The sequence below is a fragment of the Carettochelys insculpta genome, chromosome 1 (assembly GCF_033958435.1).
Source record: "Carettochelys insculpta isolate YL-2023 chromosome 1, ASM3395843v1, whole genome shotgun sequence".
Lineage (NCBI taxonomy): Eukaryota > Metazoa > Chordata > Testudines > Carettochelyidae > Carettochelys > Carettochelys insculpta.
In genome coordinates this window covers 314,670,775-314,692,868 of record NC_134137.1, presented here as the reverse complement: position 1 = coordinate 314,692,868, position 22,094 = coordinate 314,670,775, and the positions used below count along the sequence as shown (strand labels likewise).

At 43.6% G+C, this 22,094-nt stretch overlaps 1 protein-coding gene across 3 annotated transcripts in view; it reads left to right on the top strand.

Annotated features, from left to right (window-relative positions):
• The first annotated feature begins 1,484 nt into the window (after positions 1 to 1,484).
• The window catches only part of MSRB3 (methionine sulfoxide reductase B3), a 118,931-nt gene continuing 98,321 nt past the window's right edge, over positions 1,485 to 22,094 (top strand). The window contains exon 1 of one of the 3 annotated variants that reach the window (XM_075013503.1): positions 1,485 to 1,602. Coding sequence is in view for 1 of the 3 variants with exons in the window: in XM_075013548.1 (XP_074869649.1) it covers positions 1,551 to 1,602 (52 nt within the window). In the remaining 2 variants the exon portion in view is untranslated. The remainder of the gene's footprint in view (positions 1,603 to 22,094) is intronic. The other 2 variants (XM_075013548.1, XM_075013531.1) reach the window with 2 other exon arrangements.

Genomic DNA, 22,094 nt, shown 5'->3' with positions numbered 1-22,094 from the left:
CCAGTTGCATTGGAGCTCCTCTTGAAATGCTCTCTTAGCTTATGGAGAACAATAAAAGTTTATAAATGACAACCATATTCTTACCTTATCCATGCAGCCAGTTAAATACTTTATGCAGCCTTTACAGATAAAATAGATGAACCCTCCTCTCATTTCTATGCTGGGTAATGACACCACTTTCTGATAAAAGCCTTAAAATAGCCACCATTTTTTCTTGAAGGGAAGTGGTGGAGGTGTTCTGTTTAAAGCTAGAACTTCCACATGGGCTACTAATCTTCAGAAGCTCATCAAAGTCCTGAGCACAGCTTTAAGACATTTGGCACTATTATGTAGTTCACTAGTTTAACCATTACTGAATAATACCTGCCTTCCATCTCCTCTCTGCCCTCAGGAATCGGTTGTGTGAAAGACCAGTTGCTCTATGTACTGTAGGTATAATCTTGATGCAGCCGAAGAGGAAGAAAGACTATGGTACCCTTGATTACTCAAACAAAAAAAGCAGTAGCTGAACCATGGTCTCCTTCCCTGGAAAAGCTCCTTTGCAGCTAAGAGAGAAAATAACTTTTGGGGTTTTAAGTATCAGAGGGGTAGCCAAGTTAGTCTGTATCTTTAAATACAGCAAGAAGTCCTGTTGCACCGTATAGACTAGCATATTTTGGAGCATAAACTTTTGTGGGCCTTAGGCTCTAAAATGTTAGGCTATAAGGTGCCACGCGCCTTCTTGTTTTGGGGCTTTTATCCTATAAGCTCTCTTATCCTTCCTACCTTTCTTTTTTTTCTTTTAAATAAATTTAATGAAAGTGGTCACTACCCCATCCTCTTCTGTACACATCCCGTTCTTTCAAAAATGCAAACTGGCATTGCTTTAACGCTAAAATGCACCTGTGAAGGGGGTTTTACCTGCAACAGCTAATAGGTTTATTAGTCTGTGGTGCCCCAGCCTGCTAGTTATTTAGTAAGGGCGGGAGGAGCATTCATAGGCTGACAGGAGTTGGGACCAGCCCTAGCTCTAGACTAGCGGGTTCAACCTGGCCTTGGGGAGCGCGGCTCGCGTTTTCCCTGTTGGAGGAGTGGGAAGTAGGGTGAGGGTTTCCGCAGGGCACGGGGCTGTTCGCGTTAGAGGAAGCCCTGTGGAAAGCTACACGGCACAAGGCCGCTGGGTGGGCGGCGGAGGCGAAGCCTGTACGGTCCCAGGCAGCCAGCCTTGTTTCCGCGGGCCCTGCCTTCCCCCGGGAGAGGGCTGCAGCCAGGCTGCACCAGGCCGTGCGAGAGCCCGGAGTAAGTCCCCGCTCTCGGGCCATAGACGGTCGCGCCTGGCGCCAGCGGGCACCGGATCTGGCGGGTACACCCCGGGCGCTCGGGTGCCGTGAGGCGAGCAGCTGCGGGAGAGGGGCGGGGGCGCTGCGCTCGCGCCTCTGCTCCATGCTCATATTTGGCATTAGCTGCCCCTGCCCAGGAATTTCCCGTCATGCCTCCCGGGCCGGCCCGCCCTCCGCTGTGCTGCTGGGAGTGGGCAGGGGGCAGCCGGGCGGCGCTGGCTGGGCGTCCCCATGCGCGCGCTGCCGCTCGCGCTCTGCCTGGCGGCTGCGGTGGTACCAGCAGGTAAGAGGCGCGGGGCCCTGCCCGGGGTTGGCAGCTCCCTGCCCGGTGCCCTCGCTTCGGGAGCCGGCCCGGCCCTGCGGCTCCTGCTGCCGCTGCAGGCCTGGGGCTTGGCGGGGCCCGGAGGCCAGAGAGTGGGGAGAGGGATGCAGAAGCGACACCTGCCGTGTGTGTGAGGGGGAGCGGGACGTGCAAGTCGCCTTCACTGCCTTACACAAGCTGGCCCTGTGCAGCCAGGAGCAGCCCCAGGAACGGGACCCTTGGCAAGCCGGCATGCAGGTCTCTGCCGGGTTTGCACCAGGCCCCCGCTTGCTGGGGGGAGGCGGCCTCTGCTGCCTCTCTTTGTAGCACAGCAAATCCAAGTTCTCCAGAGATGAACACCCCAAGCAGGAGAAGGGGTTAGTGGGCGCGGTCCTGGAGCCTTCCATGGGTAGAGCTGCGTTCCTGCTGTCTGCGGAGCCTGCCATAAGACTGGCACCACAGAAAACTTCGTAGCAGTGGGACGTGCTAGTCAACATTTACCATATTTGCTTAATGTTATTAATTATATATGGAAGCCAAAGCTCAGTAACAAGAAAGGAAGGGTAACAGAGAGGTAGCCGGGTTAGTCTGTACTCCAGCACTTCAACAAAAAAGATTTATTCAGTGATGAGCTTTGGTGGGACAGACCCACTTCATCTGATCAGTTTCATTTCCAATACAGACTGGCATTTCATTTATAAATACAGAGGACTGAAAGAAAATTGCAATAAAAACTGACAAATGAAATAGAATTGATGGAAGGGGGTGATGGTTTATTTTAGCATTAGTGCCTCTGTAAAATAGATAACAAGCAGTCATGTAGCACCTTATAGACTAACACATTTGATAGGTCATGAGCTTTCCTGGGTAAAACCTGCTTCCTTTGGTTTAATGGGTCTGACCCACAAAAGCTCATGACCTAATACATTTATTAGTCTTTAAATTGCTACAGGACTGCTTAAGTCTAACACAGCTACCCCTCTGTAAAACAAATGTTAGACTTAGATGGTCATACAATAGTCTGCTGAGCTCACTGCACTCTTACTTTAGGAACAACTTGAGCCTTACCCTTATGTTATGGTTTATCAGTTTCCTTAAACAGACCCTGTTTTGGAGGCAAGATAGTTCTAAAAGTACACTGTTCTGAAAGATAGCCAAGCAAAATATCTACAGCATGCAGATGATTTGCCTTTGTTATATGAAGCTCAGATGATGGCTTGCAGTCCATAAATGGCAGCTCAGAATCCACCCACACTGTGGCCTGATGCCAGTTACTTTGAATCAAATGTTTAATGTTAACACTTTCTAGTTTATATTGAAGTCCTTGCTGACTTGTTACCAATGCTTACAGTCTTGTTTCCTGATGATTTCTTTCTTTTTTATTTCCCTGTTGCATGCCTTTGCAGTTTTGTCATGGTGCTCCTGCTGCTTGTCTGGCAAATCTTGTTAGTTGCATTGCTTTTTTTAGGTTTAATTCAGGACATACATTTCATGGGGCTTTTAATCCTAATCAGGCATTTGTTCCTAGTGTTTATGATAATGGCTCACACTGTTCTAGAGATTTCTCACTCTAGAAAAAACATCTAACAGACTGCAAAAAGACACTGAGTTTGTGTAGGGAATTACCTATGGCAAACATTAACTAATCTTATTGTTAAATAACCCAGCAAGACAGGTATATGTCTTAGCAAAAATCTGAGTTACAGAAAAAGAAAAATTAGATAAATTAAATGGAGAATCAAAACAAAAAGCAGTCAAGTAGCACTTTAAAGACTAGCAAAATAGTTTATTAGGTGAGCTTTCGTGGGACAGACCCGAAGTGGGTCTGTCCCACGAAAGCTCATGTAATAAACTATTTTGCTAGTCTTTAAAGTGCTACTTGACTGCTTTTTGTTTTGATGGTGAAAAGACTAGCATGGCTTCCTCTCTGTTACTATTCAACATAAATGGAGAATCTCTGCTTTGGGATTGGAAAAAAGTCTTTATTTTAGGTGGTACCTTTATTCACTGTGATCGACACATCATGACTTACAGAAAATAAAGTGTCCGGTTAAAAGACAGCTCTCCATGTAAAATTCTGAAATCTCATTTTTCTGACCCAAAAGAAAGAGCCATCAGCTTTAAACATATAACCTTTTGGTAACCGTATTGGCTTATGTTTTGTATTTGGCTACAAAGCCACATAACTCCATTGGTTCTAGGCAAAAATAACACCCTTAGACAGAATGACCCTGTTTCTATCCAAATAGTTACATTAACATTCTCTCAGGCTATGCCTACACTACCGCAGAAGCTCGATCTGCTCAGGATCAGCCTTCCAGGGTCCGATTTCACACGTCTAATATGGATGCACAATATCAACCTCTCGGATTGCAGTCAACACCCGTACTGCTCATGAGAGGTGAGGAGTAAGGGAGGTTGACAGGAGAAACTCTCCTGTAGACTTTCACCCGGTATGGACAGCCAAGACAGCCGAGTGCAGAAGCATCAAGTTTTAGCTATGCAGTTGCCATAGCTAGAAACAAGCATCTGTGATCGATTTACTTTGCTTAGTGAAGACCTAGCTGCACAGGAATTTATGCACTATAAATTCATTTTCATCTAACTCAAAAGTAGCTCTTCAAAGAAGATTTTATTAATAGTAACTTGCGCATGTGCATGCGGGTTAAGTTATTTGTGCCATTTTCCCTTGGTTATAATGAAAGCCTTGAGAGCTATCTTTTCTTGAGGTTTTATCTATCCTACAGGACTCTCTGGGTGACCAGGGAGTTAGTAGGTGAGTTATTGTGGAAATGCCAAGGAAGTGGAGCTTGATAAAGAGAGGGAGAGATTTTTATGCAGATTTTAGCTAAAGTTCCACACCAAAGATGTGGCAGAAAAGGCCTTTCTGTTAAGGATTCAGTATCCCTCACAACTGAGATTGGGGGCTGATGAGACTGCCTGTCTACATCTAGGCTACATCTACACTTAGAGAAAACTTCAAAATGGTGATTCTAATTGCCATTTCAAAGAATACTAATGAGGTGCTGAAATGCATGTTCAGCGCCTCGTTAGTGTTCTTTGAAATGGCCATTAGCATGGTCATTTCGAAGTTTTCTCTAAGTGTAGATGTGTCCCTAAGGAATTCTAGCAAAAAGACTGAAGCTCAATTGAAATGTTTTGATGTTGCTAAGGTTTGAAAAACAATCTGGTAAATAAAAGCAAACCAGTCTGTCAGACATGGTGTTTTTTATTGGAGGAAGGGGTACACAATCAATGATCAAAAAAGTGAACCTTTTGTTGCTCTGGAGGCTGATATTTAATGCTCTGTATCAACCTGGGAGGTAACCTTGCTGCTAAGTGGAAGAGTTTTTCGTGTATTTGTGCTAAAATAAAAATATGGAGTTAAGGATTCATATCCTTCTGCTCTGGAATAAGTAAATGCGTAGTAGACTAGTAGTTTTTAAAAAGCTTGTAATTGGCTGTCATCCACTTGATTAGGGATGAGAGAAATGGGGAGAGTGTGTCCCACCATTTAAAGTTCCTGCTGGCAGATGTGGAACATCATTGATGGCTTTAAAGGGAATCATTGTGGTTGTCTGGGAAACTGGTGCCTCTTATGCTCTGGTAAAAGTAAGGTAAATGAGTTCTTAAGGCTACTTTATACTAACATTAAATTCTACTTTAACCCATTTGACTTCAGCCTTCTGCTTTTTATTTAACAAGTTGTTTAGGAGCTGCTGTTAGGAGAAAAATGTGTTTTCCTCAATTTTACAGTTTAAGGCCTGAAAACGGAACCCGTGTTATTCAGAAATCTGCGTAAAGACAGTTATTATCAAGTTCTGAATAGTTTCCCCAAGTGAACAGACTTAAGTTGTAATATATCAAAATTCGCAATATGGCTTAATGTAGTGGTTCATCCCTGTTCATACTGGACAGGGAAAATGGCTTCTCAGGATGTGCTGTGTTTAAACATAATTCAACTTAAGACTGTACTACGGGTAAGGCAGGCATGAGAGGACTACAATGCGCTTTCCCAATTAACTGTCCCAGTCATGTTGCTGAGTCATTTTGTATTATCAATTGTGGATTGTGATCTCTTTAAACCCTAGATAGCAGTTTACCAAAATAATTTCATTGTTAGGAAGTGCCACCCCCTCCAAAAATTTCCACACTTAATCTAGATGTTTCTCTTGAAGGAATCTCTAATTCAAGGAACAGTAAATTATTGTGAGTGTCACCTGACAATACACATCACTTGTGTCAGAAAAAGACTGCTAAATTCCCTCTATTTCACTTGGACTGCACACTGAAAAAGAAATGTTATATGCAGGAAATCTAATAACTTCATGATGGAGTGATCTGTGCCATCTATAGTCAAAAGAGAACACTCCACCAATTGTTAGGTTTAGCAGAGAGATTTTCCTGTGCACCTTTTCCTGTGCATCTTGAAAATTCCATATTATGCCAGCGTATTGCTGCTGCTGTCCTGCAACAAAACCCAGGGTAGCTTAGGCAGTCTGGACTATTTCCCTCGCAATACTTTAAACAACTGTGTACAGGAAGAGTGTAATTGATTTATCAGGGGTTTGATTTATACTAGTCATTGCGTCTCCTGATGGTGAAATTGGCTAGGTTTTCATCACTATCTTTCTAGTGGTGTTGTCCCACTCGCCTGTGACTTTGGGGAAAGGAATAAGTGAGAAGAAACGCACTTTCAAGGGCCAGTGAATAGCATGAAGATCCCCCGCCACCCCCGGCCTGCTCCCCAAACCAGTCAGAAGGGTAAGGTGCCCAAAATACCAAGATAAGGGAAACAATAATCCTTAACATAGGGAAGGAAAGTTGACTAAAATCCCTGGATGATGAAAGGGCCCAAAAGATTTTCTAGAAGAGGAGAGAAATGTGCTGAAAAACAAATTAGGGAAGGAGAACGAAGGTATAGAGTGTAAATAAAAATGATGCATTTTAGTCGTTTTTAATCTTTTGTCAGTCAATGTGCCACTTACACCAGTAACCATGAGAAAATCTAAAATAACCCTTAAAGAATAGTTAGAGAGAGGTGGCTGTATTAGTCTGTATTCCAACAAAAGAAAGCAGCAGAAATGTAGCACTTTGAAGACTAACAAAATGATTTTTTCGGTGACAAGCTTTCGAGGGACAGACCCATTTCATCAGATCAATCTCATTTGCAATACAGACTGACATAGTTTCAAAAGTAACTCGGACATTATAATAAAGCTGGCAGACAAAGGGGGTGCTATCTTCGTCATGAATAGGTCAGACTATGAATAGAAGGCAGCTAGAGAACTATCCAGCACATTTTAGAGTCCTCTTTCCTCAGATCCCAATTTGGAATTCCAAAAGAAACTACACCATCTACTTAAAGAATTCCCTGCCTCTACTCAAGACCAAATTCACTCAGACACACCATCTGAACCCTGACCTGGATTATTCTATTTACTGCCTAAAATCCACAAACTTGGAAACTCAGGATGCTCTATCATTTCGGGTATTGGCACCCTTTCTACTGAACTGTCCAGCTAGGTAGACTCCCTCCTCAAGCCCTGTGTCACCAGCACTCCTAGCCATCATCAAGATACCACTGACTTCCTGAAGAAATTGCAGAACATTAGAAACCTTCCTGATAATTCTATCCTTGCCACCATGGATGTAGAGTTTCTCTGCACCAATATTCCACATGAAGATGGACTACAAGCTATCAGGAATACCATCCCTGATGTTACCACAGCAAATTTGGTGGCTGACCTATGTAACTTAGTTCTCACCCACAATTATTTCCAATATGGGGACAACTTATACCTCCGGATGAGCGACACTGCTATGGGCACCCGCATGGCCCCACAGTATGCTAATGTTTTTATGGCTGACTTAGAACAAAGATTCCTTAGCTTTTATCCCATTACCCCTCGTTTACTTACACTACATCAATGACATCTTTATCATTTGGACCCAGGGTAAAGAGACTTCGAAAGAATTCCACGGAGGTTTTAACAACCTGCATCCTACCGTCAGTCTCAGCCTTGACTATTCCACACGAGAAATACATTTCCTGGATACCGCAGTGCAAATCACTGATGGCCACATTGACACCACTCTCTACTGGAAACCCACTGACTGATACACTTACCTACATGCCTCCAGCTTCCATCCAGCTCACATCACACAATCCATCGCTTGTAGTCAAGCCCTTAGATACTATCGCATCTGCTTTGATCCTACTGATGGAGACTGCAAACTACAAGACCTCTACCAAGCATTTATAAAACTGAATTACCCACTGGGAGAAGTAAAAAACAAATTAACAAGGCCAGATGAATACCCAGAAACCGGCTACTTCAAGATACGCCCAAGAAGATTAGCAACAGACCACCACTAGACATCACGTATAGCCCCCAACTCTAACCCCTGCAATGCATCATTAAAAATCTACAACCTATTCTGGATCAGGATGCTACACTCCAGAAGGCTCTAGGTGACAGGCCTGTCCTCCCTATAGACAACCTCCTAACCCGAGAGAGATTCTCAACAGCGGTCACAGGCTACACCACAGTAATACAAATCCTGGAACTTTTCCTTGCAACAAATCCTCTCTGCCAACTTTGTCCACATATTTATTCTGGGGATACAATCACTGGACCTAATCATGTTAGTTACAAGATCAAAGGCACGTTCTTGTGTACTTCCAGCAATAATATATATGCCATTATGTGCCAACAATGCCCTGCTACTATGTACATTGGACAGACTTGGCAAAACTGTTGCCAAAGAATAAATGGACACAGAACAGACAACAAGAAACTCAATACACGTATGTCAGTCAGTGAACACTTCAGTGGAGTGGGTCATTCTGTTAAAGACCTGAGAATGAGTGTCCTAGAGCATAAATAATTCCCTAACAGATTAGAGCGAGAAACTTGTGAGTTGGGGTTCATATTTGAATTCGACTCATTACACGTGGTATGAACAGAGACATCAATTACCTCATGCATTACAAGGACTACTTCCCTTCCTTTGATGCTCATAATTATCTCAGACAGGACAATTAACATTCCTGCCCTCACCCCCCCCTTCAATCCTATTTGATTTGTCAGTTTTTACTGCAGTGTTTTTTTTTATCCTCCTGTACTTTAAAAACCTAACACAATGATATATTTGGTGATGAGCTTTCATGGGACAGACCCACTTCATAAGATCAATCTCATTTCCAATACAGACTGACATTTATAAAGTGCTACGTTTCTGCTGCTTTCCTTAAAGAATGGGTCGTTGTGACATACTAGGTAGAATACAGAGTAATGAGTAATTGTCACCCCTGTGCTATATATAAGCTGTTTTGCCCTTTACATTTTTACCTCCATCCTTGAACTGCTCACAGAAGAGCCTCCAGCAGGTACATTGCTCCCAGTTGTGTCTGCAGCTAGCCAGACCCACTTTGGTTTTTATCAGCCTTAAGATTTCCATAGTGTGAACTCAACTACTCCTAGTCCCAGATTCTCTCTCAGAAATTCACGTCCTGTACTGCCCAGCCCTCTCCTGGACAGCATATATACACACATCCTTTGAGGGAACAATATGGTCACAACTTATTACTCTTGACACTTCAGCTTTAAGGCACTGTGTAAGCTAAAAACAGTAAAAGAAATTTATTTAATCCTAAAGAGAAATGTTAAGTGAGTGCACACAATGAGGCAGAAAAGTCAGAAAAGGCTAGAAGAACAATAATGGTCAGAGATTTTGTAGAGCCTAATCAAAAACTGCATTCGATTGAAAGCCATTTTCTCACCACCTGCTTTCATCAGTCTTACTGATCAGAGTCTCTGGGTCAGGGCTTCTCCTCCAGAATCCAGTGTCTGCTTCTTTTGTCTCTTCAGGTGGAGTGAATGTGATGGGCAGAGGGAGACAGGGACTTCTGGTTGCTCATCCCTGCTTTTTATAATCTTAGTTCCCCTTTTGAAAAACATTTTAGCTGAGACCTATATAACAAAGCACTTATGTGGAAGGACATTCACCGCTTGTTTGTTTTTCTTTTTTTAATGTTTAAACTTTCTTTGATTTTGGTCCTAGCTTGCTGACTCTGTTTGCTGCTTAACTGCAAATTAAGGCAAGCATATGTTCCTTTTCTTTGTTTAGGGTAAACCTGATTTCTGCTTGGTGTTTGAGACTTGTGTTAATGACATCATGCTGGGAAATCTTAAAGCTCCACATATAGTATACAGGGAAAATACTGTCTAGCAATTATAATCTTTCAAATGATCTCTTACAAGGCATACTTTGGTACAACAGTTAGTATTACAGTAGTGTATAGGGTGTGAATACATGGGTTTTTTTTCCTGTCACGTGCAGATTGTGGAAGTCTTCTGTAGTGACAAATTAAATCAAAGCACTGTCCCTGGATGTGTCTTCCCCACCCCCTCAGTCCCCACCAGAAAAATTCTGTTTCAGGCCCTCTCCAACCAGTCAGTTGTAGTCCCTCTTCAGAAGTCTTTGAAGGCCACTCAGCAGTGGTGGGATACACTCTTTTTGTAAGGAGCTCATACAAGGCCAACTAATGATTTTTTCCGTGAAATTGCCTTAATCTTTCCTGTCAGGTTGCAGTCCAATGTGTGTACAGTATACATATCTGTAGAACTTTAAATACAAGTCAAGAGATTCAGACTTACAGTAAGTCTTACTGAGGCCCATTTAGACACGTTTTGCCCTCTTGTGAACTAGTACTCGTCATGAAGGGTAATGAGGATGTGGTGATGCGAATCCCTTTCTTTTGATGGTCAGTTGTGAGACAGATTTAAGCACTGTTAGTGTGAATTTGTGTACAATGTAATATATCTGCTGTGGAAACCATACTTTTAATTCTTCCTAATTTTGGTGGGATTAATATTTCAACCTTACTGTGTATTCAGAAAAGGCAGTGAAATGGTAGTAACAATAGCAAGGTATTCTGTACTGTAATAGTAGTTCTTTAAAAAAACTTTTCCCAAGGAAAATGTAATGCCCTGCCCACCATGCACACCTGCTCTTATCCAGCCTGAAGCCCAAAAAGGTCAAGTGATTTTTCCTGAGATCATGCAGTGACTGAGTGCCTGAATCTGAAATAGAACGCTAGGCTGTCTTGTGTTTTAACCTTTTGCTATGTTTATCTTTCCTGTTCATAAATTGCATATAGCTTTGCCATTTGAATCAGGAAGTTTAGGGATATGTTGAACTGATTCAAACTGTTTTAGCAGTTGTTGGATTGTAATGTGTATAGGATTGCAGCTGATACACTGTGGTTTCCTCAAACTCTGTCAATTTAGTCCTTTTTAATTTTAAGCACTAGTCTGAATAAATTCAGCATTTCCTTTTTATTTTTAGCTGTTGTTGTTATACATAATGATGCATTTTCATCCCAAACGTGACAAATTACAGTAACGTATCAATTCAGTATACCATCTTTTCCAGTGGAACAGTGCAATATAGTGTGTGGTGATCTGCTGGAGTTCAGGGATGATCATCTTCCATGAAATATTAGCCGGTTTTAACTGGTGGTTCTTCAGGTGACTAGTAAGACCAATCCAGGATCCACAGATCATATAACAATTGGGATATGTGTGTTCTAGTGGAAGGGGCGGATGTGGATTGTTGCGTTGGGCTGCAGTGCATTTTATCATTTATTTTTGTGTCTGTTTCATGGGTTTTTTCCACTGGTCTTGAAATGCTGGGATCCAACAAAGTCCTTCTTCATTTCAGTTGGTTGTGGGCTTGGGTTTCCTATAAGTTATTTTGATATTGCACTTCTTTGTTTTGGCTTTGAGGGCATCTTTGAAGCACTGTTCTTGCTCTTCCCTCATCTGCTCAGTTGTAAGAACATGACCTCCTTTGGCAATCAATTGTCTGGCATTCAAAGAACTTGACTGGCCCAGTAGAGTTAGTTGTGGGTGATCATAACTTCAGTGCTAGAGGTTTTTGGCTTGGTACAGGACACTGATGTTGGTGCGCTGGTCATCCCACTTAATTTGGAAGATCTTGCTGAGGCACCATTGATGGTATCATTCAAGAGCCTTGAAGTATCTACTGTATCCTTTTAAACCTACCCCCTTCTCACTAGCATACCATAAGTTAGGCATTTCTGCATTGGTCTTCTTGGTGAAGACCGAAACAAAGAAGAAGTCATTAAGCACCTCTGCCGTTTCCAAGTTTCTTGATATTGTTTCCCCCTCCTCACTGAGTAGTGGGCCTACCCTGTTGTTGGTCTTCATCTTGCTTCTAATATATTTATAAAGGCTGTGTCTACACTAGCCCCAAACTTCGAAATGGCCATGTAAATGGCCATTTTGAAGTTTACTAATGAAGTGCTGAAATACATATTCAGCGCCTCATTAGCATGCAGGTGGCCGCGGCACTTTGAAATTGACGCGGCTCGCTGCCATGCAGCTCATCCCAACAGGGCTCTTTTTCGAAAGGACCCTGCCTACTTCAAAGTCCCCTTATTCCCATCTGCTCATAGGAATAAGGGGACTTCGAAGAAGGTGGGGTCCTTTCGAAAAGGAGCCCCGTCGGGACGAGCCGCGCGGTGGCGAGCCACATCAATTTCGAAGTGCCGCGGCTGCCCGCATGCTAATGAGACGCTGAATATGTATTTCAGCGATTCATTAGTAAACTTCGAAATGGCCATGTAGTTTGGGGCTAGTGTAGACATAGCCAAAATGTCTTCTTGTTACCCTTTGTGTGTCTAGCTAATTTGAGCATGTTCTGTGCCTTGGCCTGTCTAATATTGCCCCTGCGTGCGCACATTGTTTGCTTATGTACCTCTTTTGTAATTTGTTCTATTTTCCATTTTTTATATGACTCCTTTTTGATTTTGAGATCATGCAAGATCCCCTGGCTAAGCCAAAGCGGTCTTTTACCATGCGTTCTAGCCTTCCTATGCAGTGCTATAGTTTGCTTTTGGGCCTTTAGTAACATCCCTTTGAAAAACTGCCAACTCTCCTCAGTTGTTCTTTCTCTTAATCTTGCTTCTCCTGGGACCTTACCTACCAGCTCTGAGTTTACCAAAATTTGCTTTTCTGAAATCCATTATCTCTGTTTTGCTGTTCTCCCTTTCACTATTGCTTGGAATCATGAACTCTGTGATGTCATGGTCACTTTCTCCCAAGCTACCTTCCACTTTCAAATTCTTGACAAGTTCCTTCCTATTTGTTAAAATCAGATATAGAACTGCTTCCCCCCAGCAGCTTTTTCCACCTTCTGAAATAAAAAGTTGTCATCCATGCAGTCCAAAAACTCTCTGGTTATTCTGTGTCTTGCTGTGCTATTTTCCTAACATACATCTAGATAGTTGAAGTCCCCCATCACCACCAAGTTCTGTATTTTGAATAATTCCGTTAATTGTTTAGAGAGAGTCTCATCCACCTCTTCTACCTGGTGAAGTGGTCTGTAGTAGACCCCATCACGACGCCACCCTTGTTTCTTACCCCTTTTAACTTAACCCAGAGACTCTCAACATGTCTGTCTCCTACATCCATGTTCACCTCAGTCCAGGTGTGCACATGTTTAATGTATATAAGGCAACACTTCCTTCCGCTTGCATAGAGGGAAAACTGAACAGGGCAGCAACCTCAGTCAGTTTCGTGGCTCCAGCCAGTGGAGAGAAGTCAGGAACTGGTGGCAGCCTGGTTCCTGACTCCTCTCCACTGGCTGGAGGTAGGAAACTTAGCAGGACTGATGCTCTGCTCAGTTTACCAGCTCTGCAAATGGAGGGGAGCTGGGACCCAAGCTGCTGCCTGGTTCACAGCTTCCTGCCACTCTGGGGACAGGGAACTGCTCCTGTTACGGATGGCAGGCTGACTCGTGGCTGCAGCTCCCCTTACAGGAAACCGCTCCTGTTGGGGTGGCAGCTGAGAGTCAGGCTGCTGCCTGACAGGAGCGGTTTCCCTGCTCCTGTCAGGAATGGCAGCCTGATTTGTGGCTTCTGCCCCTGACAGGAGCAGTTTCCCACAGCAGTTAAGCCATTGTATGTATCTTGAGGATTTGCTGTATATGTACTACCCGTATGGGCCTGAGGATGTCACATAGGCCAGAGCTGTGTGCTGATTGGACTGTGACTTGGGAACAAATTTAAATAAATTGGTACAATGTGTGTGTGGAAAGGCCTCTTCTTGAAGTAGCTCAGTTACACTAGAGTTGGGGAAACAGCTGGCACAGGAGCTCTTTTTCTGTCCCTATAGCAGGATGTTTTGCACCAAATTCTCATTAACATTAATGGAAATTGAAGAACTAAGAAATAGTGTATGGAGTGGTGACAAGACCAACATTCCCTCAAATTTTTTCCATCTGTGTGCTGAAGAAATTTTGCTATGTGCATCAAGGCATGAATGGATGTGCACCACCAGTAAAAACGCATGTGCCAACTGTGGCCGTTCTGCTAATCAGCTGGGAGCATTTGAATCTCTCCTGGATGGCTGCCCAAGCACTCGGCTTATACGGAGCACTGCACGAGACCCTTTGCAGTAGACTTCTTTGCTATAAATGGAGGTTTTATTGTCCAGTATATAGTCCAGTGCTTTTTTTTTTGAAATCCTGCAGAACTGATTATGTATTGACAACTGTTCCAGCTAAGAACTGCAAGATATTTTTGTCTGAAAAACTGCAAGTTTAATTTGACTTGCAAGTACTCCTGTTCTATTTTTGGAATTGCCCTTTGTTTTTATTTTATGTATTATTTCAAGGACTCTAATGAATATGTTAGAAGCTTCAGAGAGGACACACAGAACAGAGCTGTAGTAGTAGTAGTAGTAAGTATATTCTGAAGTTGTAGGGTTCCATTGTTCTTAATACTTAATAATTCTTGCCCTGAAGACACAAACAGGTGAAGGCTGTGGATTGGAGGATGTGAATACAATATCATGTGAGCAAATGAGTTTAGTGAAGAAATGGTGCAGCTTTGTCAGTGACAGGTACTGAAGTTCTCTCCCTTGGCTTTCCTTTCTCTCTCCTTTTAAATTGGGCCTAGAGGGTGGAAGGAAGGAAGTAGGAAAAGAAGAGAGAGACAGGTGCACCGATGATCCCCTAGCCATGCACAGTCAGAGAAGGAAGAAGAGACAACTGTGGAAAGAGCTAAGGGGAAGCTGTTGATGAGCACAGGTAGGTGAGAAAAATCAAAAAGGAACAATAAGGAAACTAATTTAAGTCCAGGTTGCCTGAAATTCTTGCCAGGAACCAAGTAAGAGAGATTTCATTCTTAGTGTGTAAAGGGCCTAGTTATCCCAGGAACTGGTTTTGTGCCGTAGAAGACATGTGGTGAGATGCCCAGCTCTATGGATGAAAGTGCTTAAAAACTGAACGATGGACTTGATAGAAAAATGGAGGAATGGTGTATGGCAGGCAGAGGTGTGACCAAGGGCACAGGTTATAGAAATATAATTGTGTTTTTGTAGTTTAGGCATACGGAGTGTACAGTAGACTGCTGACTTACGCGGCGGTTGCGTTCCTGCACAACCCCACGTAAGTCAAATTTCTTGTTACTCAGGGGAGCCAGGAAACTGACCAGCATAGCTCCCCTGTCTCCTGTGAAAGGCGGGGAGCTAGGAGCCAGGCTCCAGGAATACAGTACACTGTAGTCTGAGAAAGTTGAGAACCACTGTCTTAAAAAGAACAAGAAGTCCTTTGGCCCCTTAAAGACTAACCAATATTTTGGAGCAAAGACCCTCTTCATCAGATGCATGAGTGGGGCTTCCAGAGGAGTGTCTAAATTTATAGGCTCATGAAAAGGAGGGAGTCCCATCAAGAGGAGGGCCAGAGTTGACAAGGTTAATTCAGTCATGGATGATGTGGCCCATTATCAGCACCCTCCTCTGGAACCCCCCTCTCACGCATCTGATGCAGCGAGTCTTTGCCCATGAAAGCTTATGCTCCAAAATATCTCTTAGTCTATAAGGTGCCACAGGACTTCTTGTTGTTTTTGAAGATACAGACTAACTCAGCCAAACTTCTGATACTTGTCTTAAAGAGGACTCTAACTCCATTGCAGAGTTGCTTTCTGTAAGCCAGGGGTCAGCAACCCCACCCTAACTCCTAGTACAAGTTTGGCTCTGGCATCCTCATGATCTCAGGGTGGAAAGGTTATGTGAATCTATCTGCGTTTTCATTCTTGCTGAGCATTGCTGTGACACATTTGTGGTGTTGGTCCTGTAGTGATGGTGTTTTTTTGTTTGTGTCTGTCTTCTTTCGATTCTGTCTTTTCTCAGTTGTCCTGCAGTGCTTCACAAAGGAGGTCATGAAAAGTGACTGACTGCCTTATTGATACTTTATTTTAATAAACTTATGCATCTGCATCAATGGCTTTGCATATTGCTCAGCCAACTAGGGATATCTGCATATGCTGATCAAGCTGTCAGTTAGCTTCTGCAATAAACTCTCATATGCTCATTTATTTTAGGCAAAAGCAACACAGGCTGGCATGAGCAGTCTTTCAAAGCAGTGTACTTGAACTTAAAAGTTGCATTCAAGTCCCAGGGATGTTTGATAAAAGCTGGGCTACTTCCGTAGGCGCCTTTGAAAATTCCAGACCCAGTCATTAATGAAAATAATTCCTCAGTCACGTAATGCCTAGCAAAATGGGGGCTGATATTCTAACTGGAGTGTCTGGGAACTGTCTAACAGAAAAAAATTTCACATGCTAAAGAATTTAGTTTTCCAGAGTACACCAAGTACAGCAGAAGGCATCAGTGCCACAGTCTGGTACAGAGTTTAGGACTGGGAACAATGAACACTTGAGTTTTAATCTCAGTTCTGCCTCTGATTTGGCAAATCATTTAATCTCTGTGCTGGGCTGTTTTCCCACTTTGAAAACAGGCACAAAAGTGCTTCTTTACTGGATTGTTAAATCTTGTGACGGTCCTTGTTACAATGGACAATTGGCAAGAATGGGGCCTCAGAGGTCATCTAACCAGCCATTTAGAACTATTTTTGACTGTTAAAGTATGACAGTTTTGTTACATATCATTCTTTGCTGTGGTTCATTATACAATGCCTTTCACTCAGCCCATCGCCATTTCTTGTTCATACTGTGTACCACTCTTTAGACAAACGGCGAATACTTAGGGAGGATGAAGAAGGTGTAGCATTGCAATTTACATAGAGCCGCAATACAGTCTCAAAAATAAATACATATTTTTAATCTTCACTCCTATGGTGAAACTTCAGAATTGGTCTGTTTTCTCACAAGTTAAATGTGAAGTCATTTCTGAGGAACTGCATCAAAATCACAGCCTTAATCAGTGAACACAATGGCCGTTTAGCAAGCCAGCTGGTAGGAATTAGTGAAGTGTGCCTTTAGAATATTTGCATCATGTCCTCTGAGCACCAGAAGCAATTTAATCTTTGTTGTTACACTATGAAAACCTGTTCTGGAATGGAAAAGATTAGGGATATTCTTTAAGATGTTGAAAGGACTGTAGCTTTAAAGAAAAGTCTGTTTAAGTCTGTTGCAGTTAAAAGCTTAATGTCATCAAAGGAATGTGCTGTATGTTGTTACGCTGCCAAGTTCAGGAAAACAAAAATATAACAGAGCTCTATTTTAGTGCATCAGACCTGAGATAACGGGGAGTAGACGGAGGGATAATCTAGACTGACCCAATTTTACTTCAGTTTTGGAGAAGTCTTGCCAGTTGTACAATAGTGCAATAGTAATCAGCAAACGAAGCAGTTGCCTGGGCTAACGAGGCTCAGAGAGCCAGGTAATGCTTAATTATAAGATCTGCTATTCTCCTGGGCTTAAGGGACTCTACAACTAACTAATTCTCCTCCAGATTCTGTAATGGCACCTTTTGGGCTATGTCTACACTATGAAATAAAGTTGAATGTATTAAAGTCGCCTTTGTAACATTGGATTTTATAAAGTCGAAGTTGAGTGTCTGCACCTGCCCGCAAAGTTGATTTAGAGTGTGCTCACTAAAATTACCAAACCTCTGCTGTTGAAGCAGTGCGTTGTGGGAACCTATCCCACAGTTCCCTCAGCCCTGTGGCATTCTGGGTGTTTTGTGTCTGCGTTATGGGAAAAATGCCCTGAAAGAGGTTGTGGTGTGTGATGTCATCTTCTGAGACTGCATTGCCCTCGTTCCCCTCCTGTTGAAGACAAGCTGCCATTTTCTGTAAGTCTCTTTCCCGGTGAGAGAAATTGAGTCATCTGCATTATGAGCCTTGTTACCAAATGTGTTCTGTGCTTCATTCTGTCCCTTTTTAAAGAACAGTGGCCATGTCTACACTAGCCAAAAACTTCGAAATGAACATGCAAATGGCCATTTCAAAATTTACTAAGGAAGTGTTGAAATACATATTCAGCGCCTCATTAGTGTGCAGGCAGCCGCGGCACTTCGAAGTAGCCGGGGTCCTTTCGAAAAGGAGCCCAGTCTGGGCGAGCTGCATCAATTTCGAAGTCCCCTTATTCCTATGAGCAGATAGGAATAAGGAGACTTTGAAGTAGCCAGGGTCCTTTTGAAAAGGAGCCCGATCTGGAAGAGCCACGTGGTGGCGAGCCACGGCGATTTTGAAGTGCCGTGGCCGCCTGCATGCTAATGAGGCACTGAATATGTATTTCAGCGCTTCATTAGTAAACCTTGGAAATGGCCATTTGCATGGCCATTTCGAAGTTTTTGGCTAGTGTAGGCGTAGCCAATGACTTTAAAAAATAACCCTACCATGTGTGTTCTGAGAGCACCCAGCTGATGGAACCATGTCAATAGGTTGCTCAACTACTTTTCTCCCAGTGAAAAACCATCAAACAGGTATGCTTCAGAAGCTGAAACCCTTGATACCCAAGTGGAACAAACTGGCTCCATGCAACTGGGAAAAGACTTCATAATATTAACAAAGAAAGAAGATACAATGCAAAAGTGTTACAGTAAACTTTCATGTCTGGCATTCTATCATTCAGAACTCTCTAACAGGCATTTTAACAAAAAGTAAATTTTAGTTAGAGTAGACCCCTGACTTATGCATAGGTTGCGTTCCTGGGTAATCACATGTAAGTCAAATTTTGTGTATGTCAGGACCGGGTATGGGAGGGGCCCTGCTGCCTTTGGGTCCCCTGGTCCTGGCTGCACCTGGCTCCCTACTCTCTGAGCGGTGGGGGAGCCCAGAGCCAGAGCCTCTCCTTGGCTGCCAGGAGAGGTGATGAGCTGAGAAGTAGGTGGCAGCCTGCCTTCTGGCCCCCCTCCACTAGCGGGAGCTGGGAAACTGACCAGCGTTGCTGCACCTGGCTCTGGGCTCTCCACTCCAGTCGCTGGAGTCAGGAAACTGACCAGTACAACAGCTCTGGTCAGTTTCCCAGCTCCTGCAAGCAGAGGGGAGCTGGGAGCCAGGCTGCTGTCTGGTTTCTTGCTCCCTGCCACTCATGATATCGACTTTTGTTATCGCAAAAAAGTGTAAATCAGAATTGTGTAAGTCTGGGGTCTACTGTACTTTTTCCATAAGTATAGTGATAGTAAATACAAATAAATACAGTGTAAGTTCACAGTGTACAGTACTACTGTTCTTGGTAAATAAAGTACTCTGCATACACTTTTGTTTCTTAATATCTAATTTTGTTTTTCTTTAGTGTTATTCATTGCTAAGTATACCTCTCTATTATCTAGAATATTTGAATATCCAGCAATCTCTGGGTCCTGGGTCTGCTGCATATGAAAGAGTTTACTGTATTGTTTTGGTAGTGTATCTGGCTGGAGGAGACAGGTTTGAAGCTGAGAGAAAAATCTGAGAGTCATCACCACATAGCAGTGAGGGATTCTCTAGGGAGGCCATTGCGCTGACATCTCCATCGTGAGATGAGGAGACCATTAGAAGTATTTGTTCCAGAGTCATTGGCTATGTCTACACTACAGCAGTCCTCTGAAAGACATTCTTTTGGAAGATCTCTTCCAAAAACACTTCTTTGAAAGACCGCAGCCATGAACAAAAAAGTGGATTGAAAAATCTTTCTGCTCTTTCAGTAGAGAGTGGCCACCCCCCAGCTGCTCTTTCAAAAGAATGGACCAAGAAATGCAGTGGATCGAAAAGTCCAGTGCTGTGGAAGACTTGCTCTTTCGGAAAATGGGCCCCCCGGGCATCTACGCCCACTTTTTTTTTTTCCTGAAACTTTCTTTCAGAAAAAGGTGCTCTTCCTCATCTGGAAGTGGAAGAGGGCTGCCGGAAAAAGAACTTCATTCTTCCAATTTAATAGCGAAAGAATGCATTTTGTGTGTAGATGCTCCACAGGATTTGTTTGGAAGAACTCTGGGTTTTTCAGAAAAAACTTGCCAGTGTAGATGTAGCCATTATGAATCCAGAAGACTAAACAGAAGAGAAGGAAAGAATCCCAGAAGGTGTTGGTGGCTAGTGGCTCGTGGAAAGACCCATTACCCTGTTAGACGTAATAGTGGCTTGAGGACAGAAGGAAAAGCTAAGGAAGCATTAGAAGATTGAAAAGTTGAGGAAAGAATGAAAGGATTCCCTCGCCTCTACTAGTACAGAGAGAGAGAGAGCCCACAAGCTCCATTCCTTCATAGGAAATCTTTCGCCTGAGCCACACAATTTGGGAAGGGAGAGTACTGGCGCCTTAGATGTGTGGTGCCTTGGAGGAGCCAGCCTCTTAAAATTTCTGAGGCCAGCCTCACAGCACATGGTGCCTTGTGGGGGAGAGCCCCATGGACTGTTGAGTGATCTGTTGCCTTGGTTCAATCAGTTGTGCACCTGGGGCTGGCAAAGCCCCATACAATTTCTGTGGCCTGGGGCCAGCCCCCTGGTGCGTGCTGTAAGTTCCAGGGGTTGACGCTTTCAAGAATGAGCCCCAGAAAATGTGAAGTGGAGAGACCAATTTTATTGCAGGGAAGAAGCCTTCACCCCATGCAGGCAGGACGTGCTGCTATCTGCAAGCATGTCCTGCACCACACAGCCAGCATGTGGTATGGTGGGGCGGGAGGTTAGCCTACCAGCTGCATGGCACTGGGGGGAGGGGCTTCCCCATACAAATGTGAAGCACAGAAAAGAAGTTTCTCAGCCTCTCCTGCTAAATCCTGTGCAGGGAAGAAGTGGTCACCCCACGCAGGGCAGGATGTGTCACTGTCTGTGCAAGCATGGTCCTCACAGCCCAGCCACCACATGGTGTGGTGGGGCGGGGGCTAGCCTGCCAGCCGAAATGGGATCCTGGCTCTCCTGATGGCTCCATGCTGGGGCTCTTTTGCAGTCCTGAGAAGTCATGGCTAGATGCGATCACCACACTAGCCAGAAAGAAGATGAATTAAAATTGCTGGGCCTCCTGTTTCCTACTTCATGCACACCTGGAAAACAGTGGAGACAAAAGTGACCAGAACGAACACATTCGGGGCATTGTGGGACACCTCTGGAGGCCGATTAAAATCTATTTTAAAGTGATGCTATTTCCACACTAGCACTAATTTGACATTTTAAATTCGACCTTGACGTTACACCGCGTTGGAGGGGTGTGGTGAGGAAGTCGACCTTACCGCTCATTAAAATCGGCCTAATAGTATTTGCAGTGAAGACAGTTGCATTGTAAAATTGAGCTAAGTGCCGTAAATTTGACTTTATGCTCTTGTGTAGATAGCCTCGGTGTCTACCTCAGTAGCACCAACTCTTCCTCTTGCTCTTCCCTTTGGTGCCTTCTGTGAGCAGAATGTGTCTCCGTTCCTCAGCACCATGAAACCTCCCTCTCCTATTTCAGATTCTATCCTCAGAGCTCACCTTTCCCCCCACTGTCTCTAAGACAATGCTCCATACACTTTTTTTGTTTTGTTTTGTGTAAGAGGAATTTATTTTTAAAACACAGATCAGGACTAGGAGCTTTTGTGATGTGCAGTGTAATTTCCCAAGTAGTCCTATAACCTTATTATAAAACATTTGTAGTGCAGACCATCTCGTAGAGATATTCTCACAGATCACTGTCAAGCCCTGTTCTTATGTAGACCACCTCCCTCCCATTTGCAAATGCATAATGTAACCACAGAGACTACAGCCGTCCTGTGCAATGAATGTGGTTTTGTCTTTTTTGGGGAAAAAAAATCACAACAAAACTTTAACCACGCGGTCTTCTATTTTTGCTTTATTTTGTGTCTCCTCCTTGCGTGTGTCCTCTTGTTTTTCTCTGTCGCCTTGCTCACCTGATCATGCTTACAGTGAATTCCAGTTTTGTCCTCTTTTCCTTACATTTACTTCCCTGTTGCTTTGTCCATTTTCTCCTAGCCCAGGCTACCAATCATCTGGTTGTCATCTACCCCACTTCATTGGACATACTGGCTTGACTCTCTCTTCTCTGGATACCCCTCTGTTGCTAATGCATTATAATTCCGTTCACAATTGACTCTGGTCCCTGAATTCAGTGGTCTGTTTTCTCTTCTCTTTTAGTAGCAGCCTCTAATAGCAGCAGCTAGATTAGTTCCATCTTTTTTTTCAGGCCTTCAGCAAGACCCTTTGCTATAGGATAGAGTGCAGAGGAGAAGCCT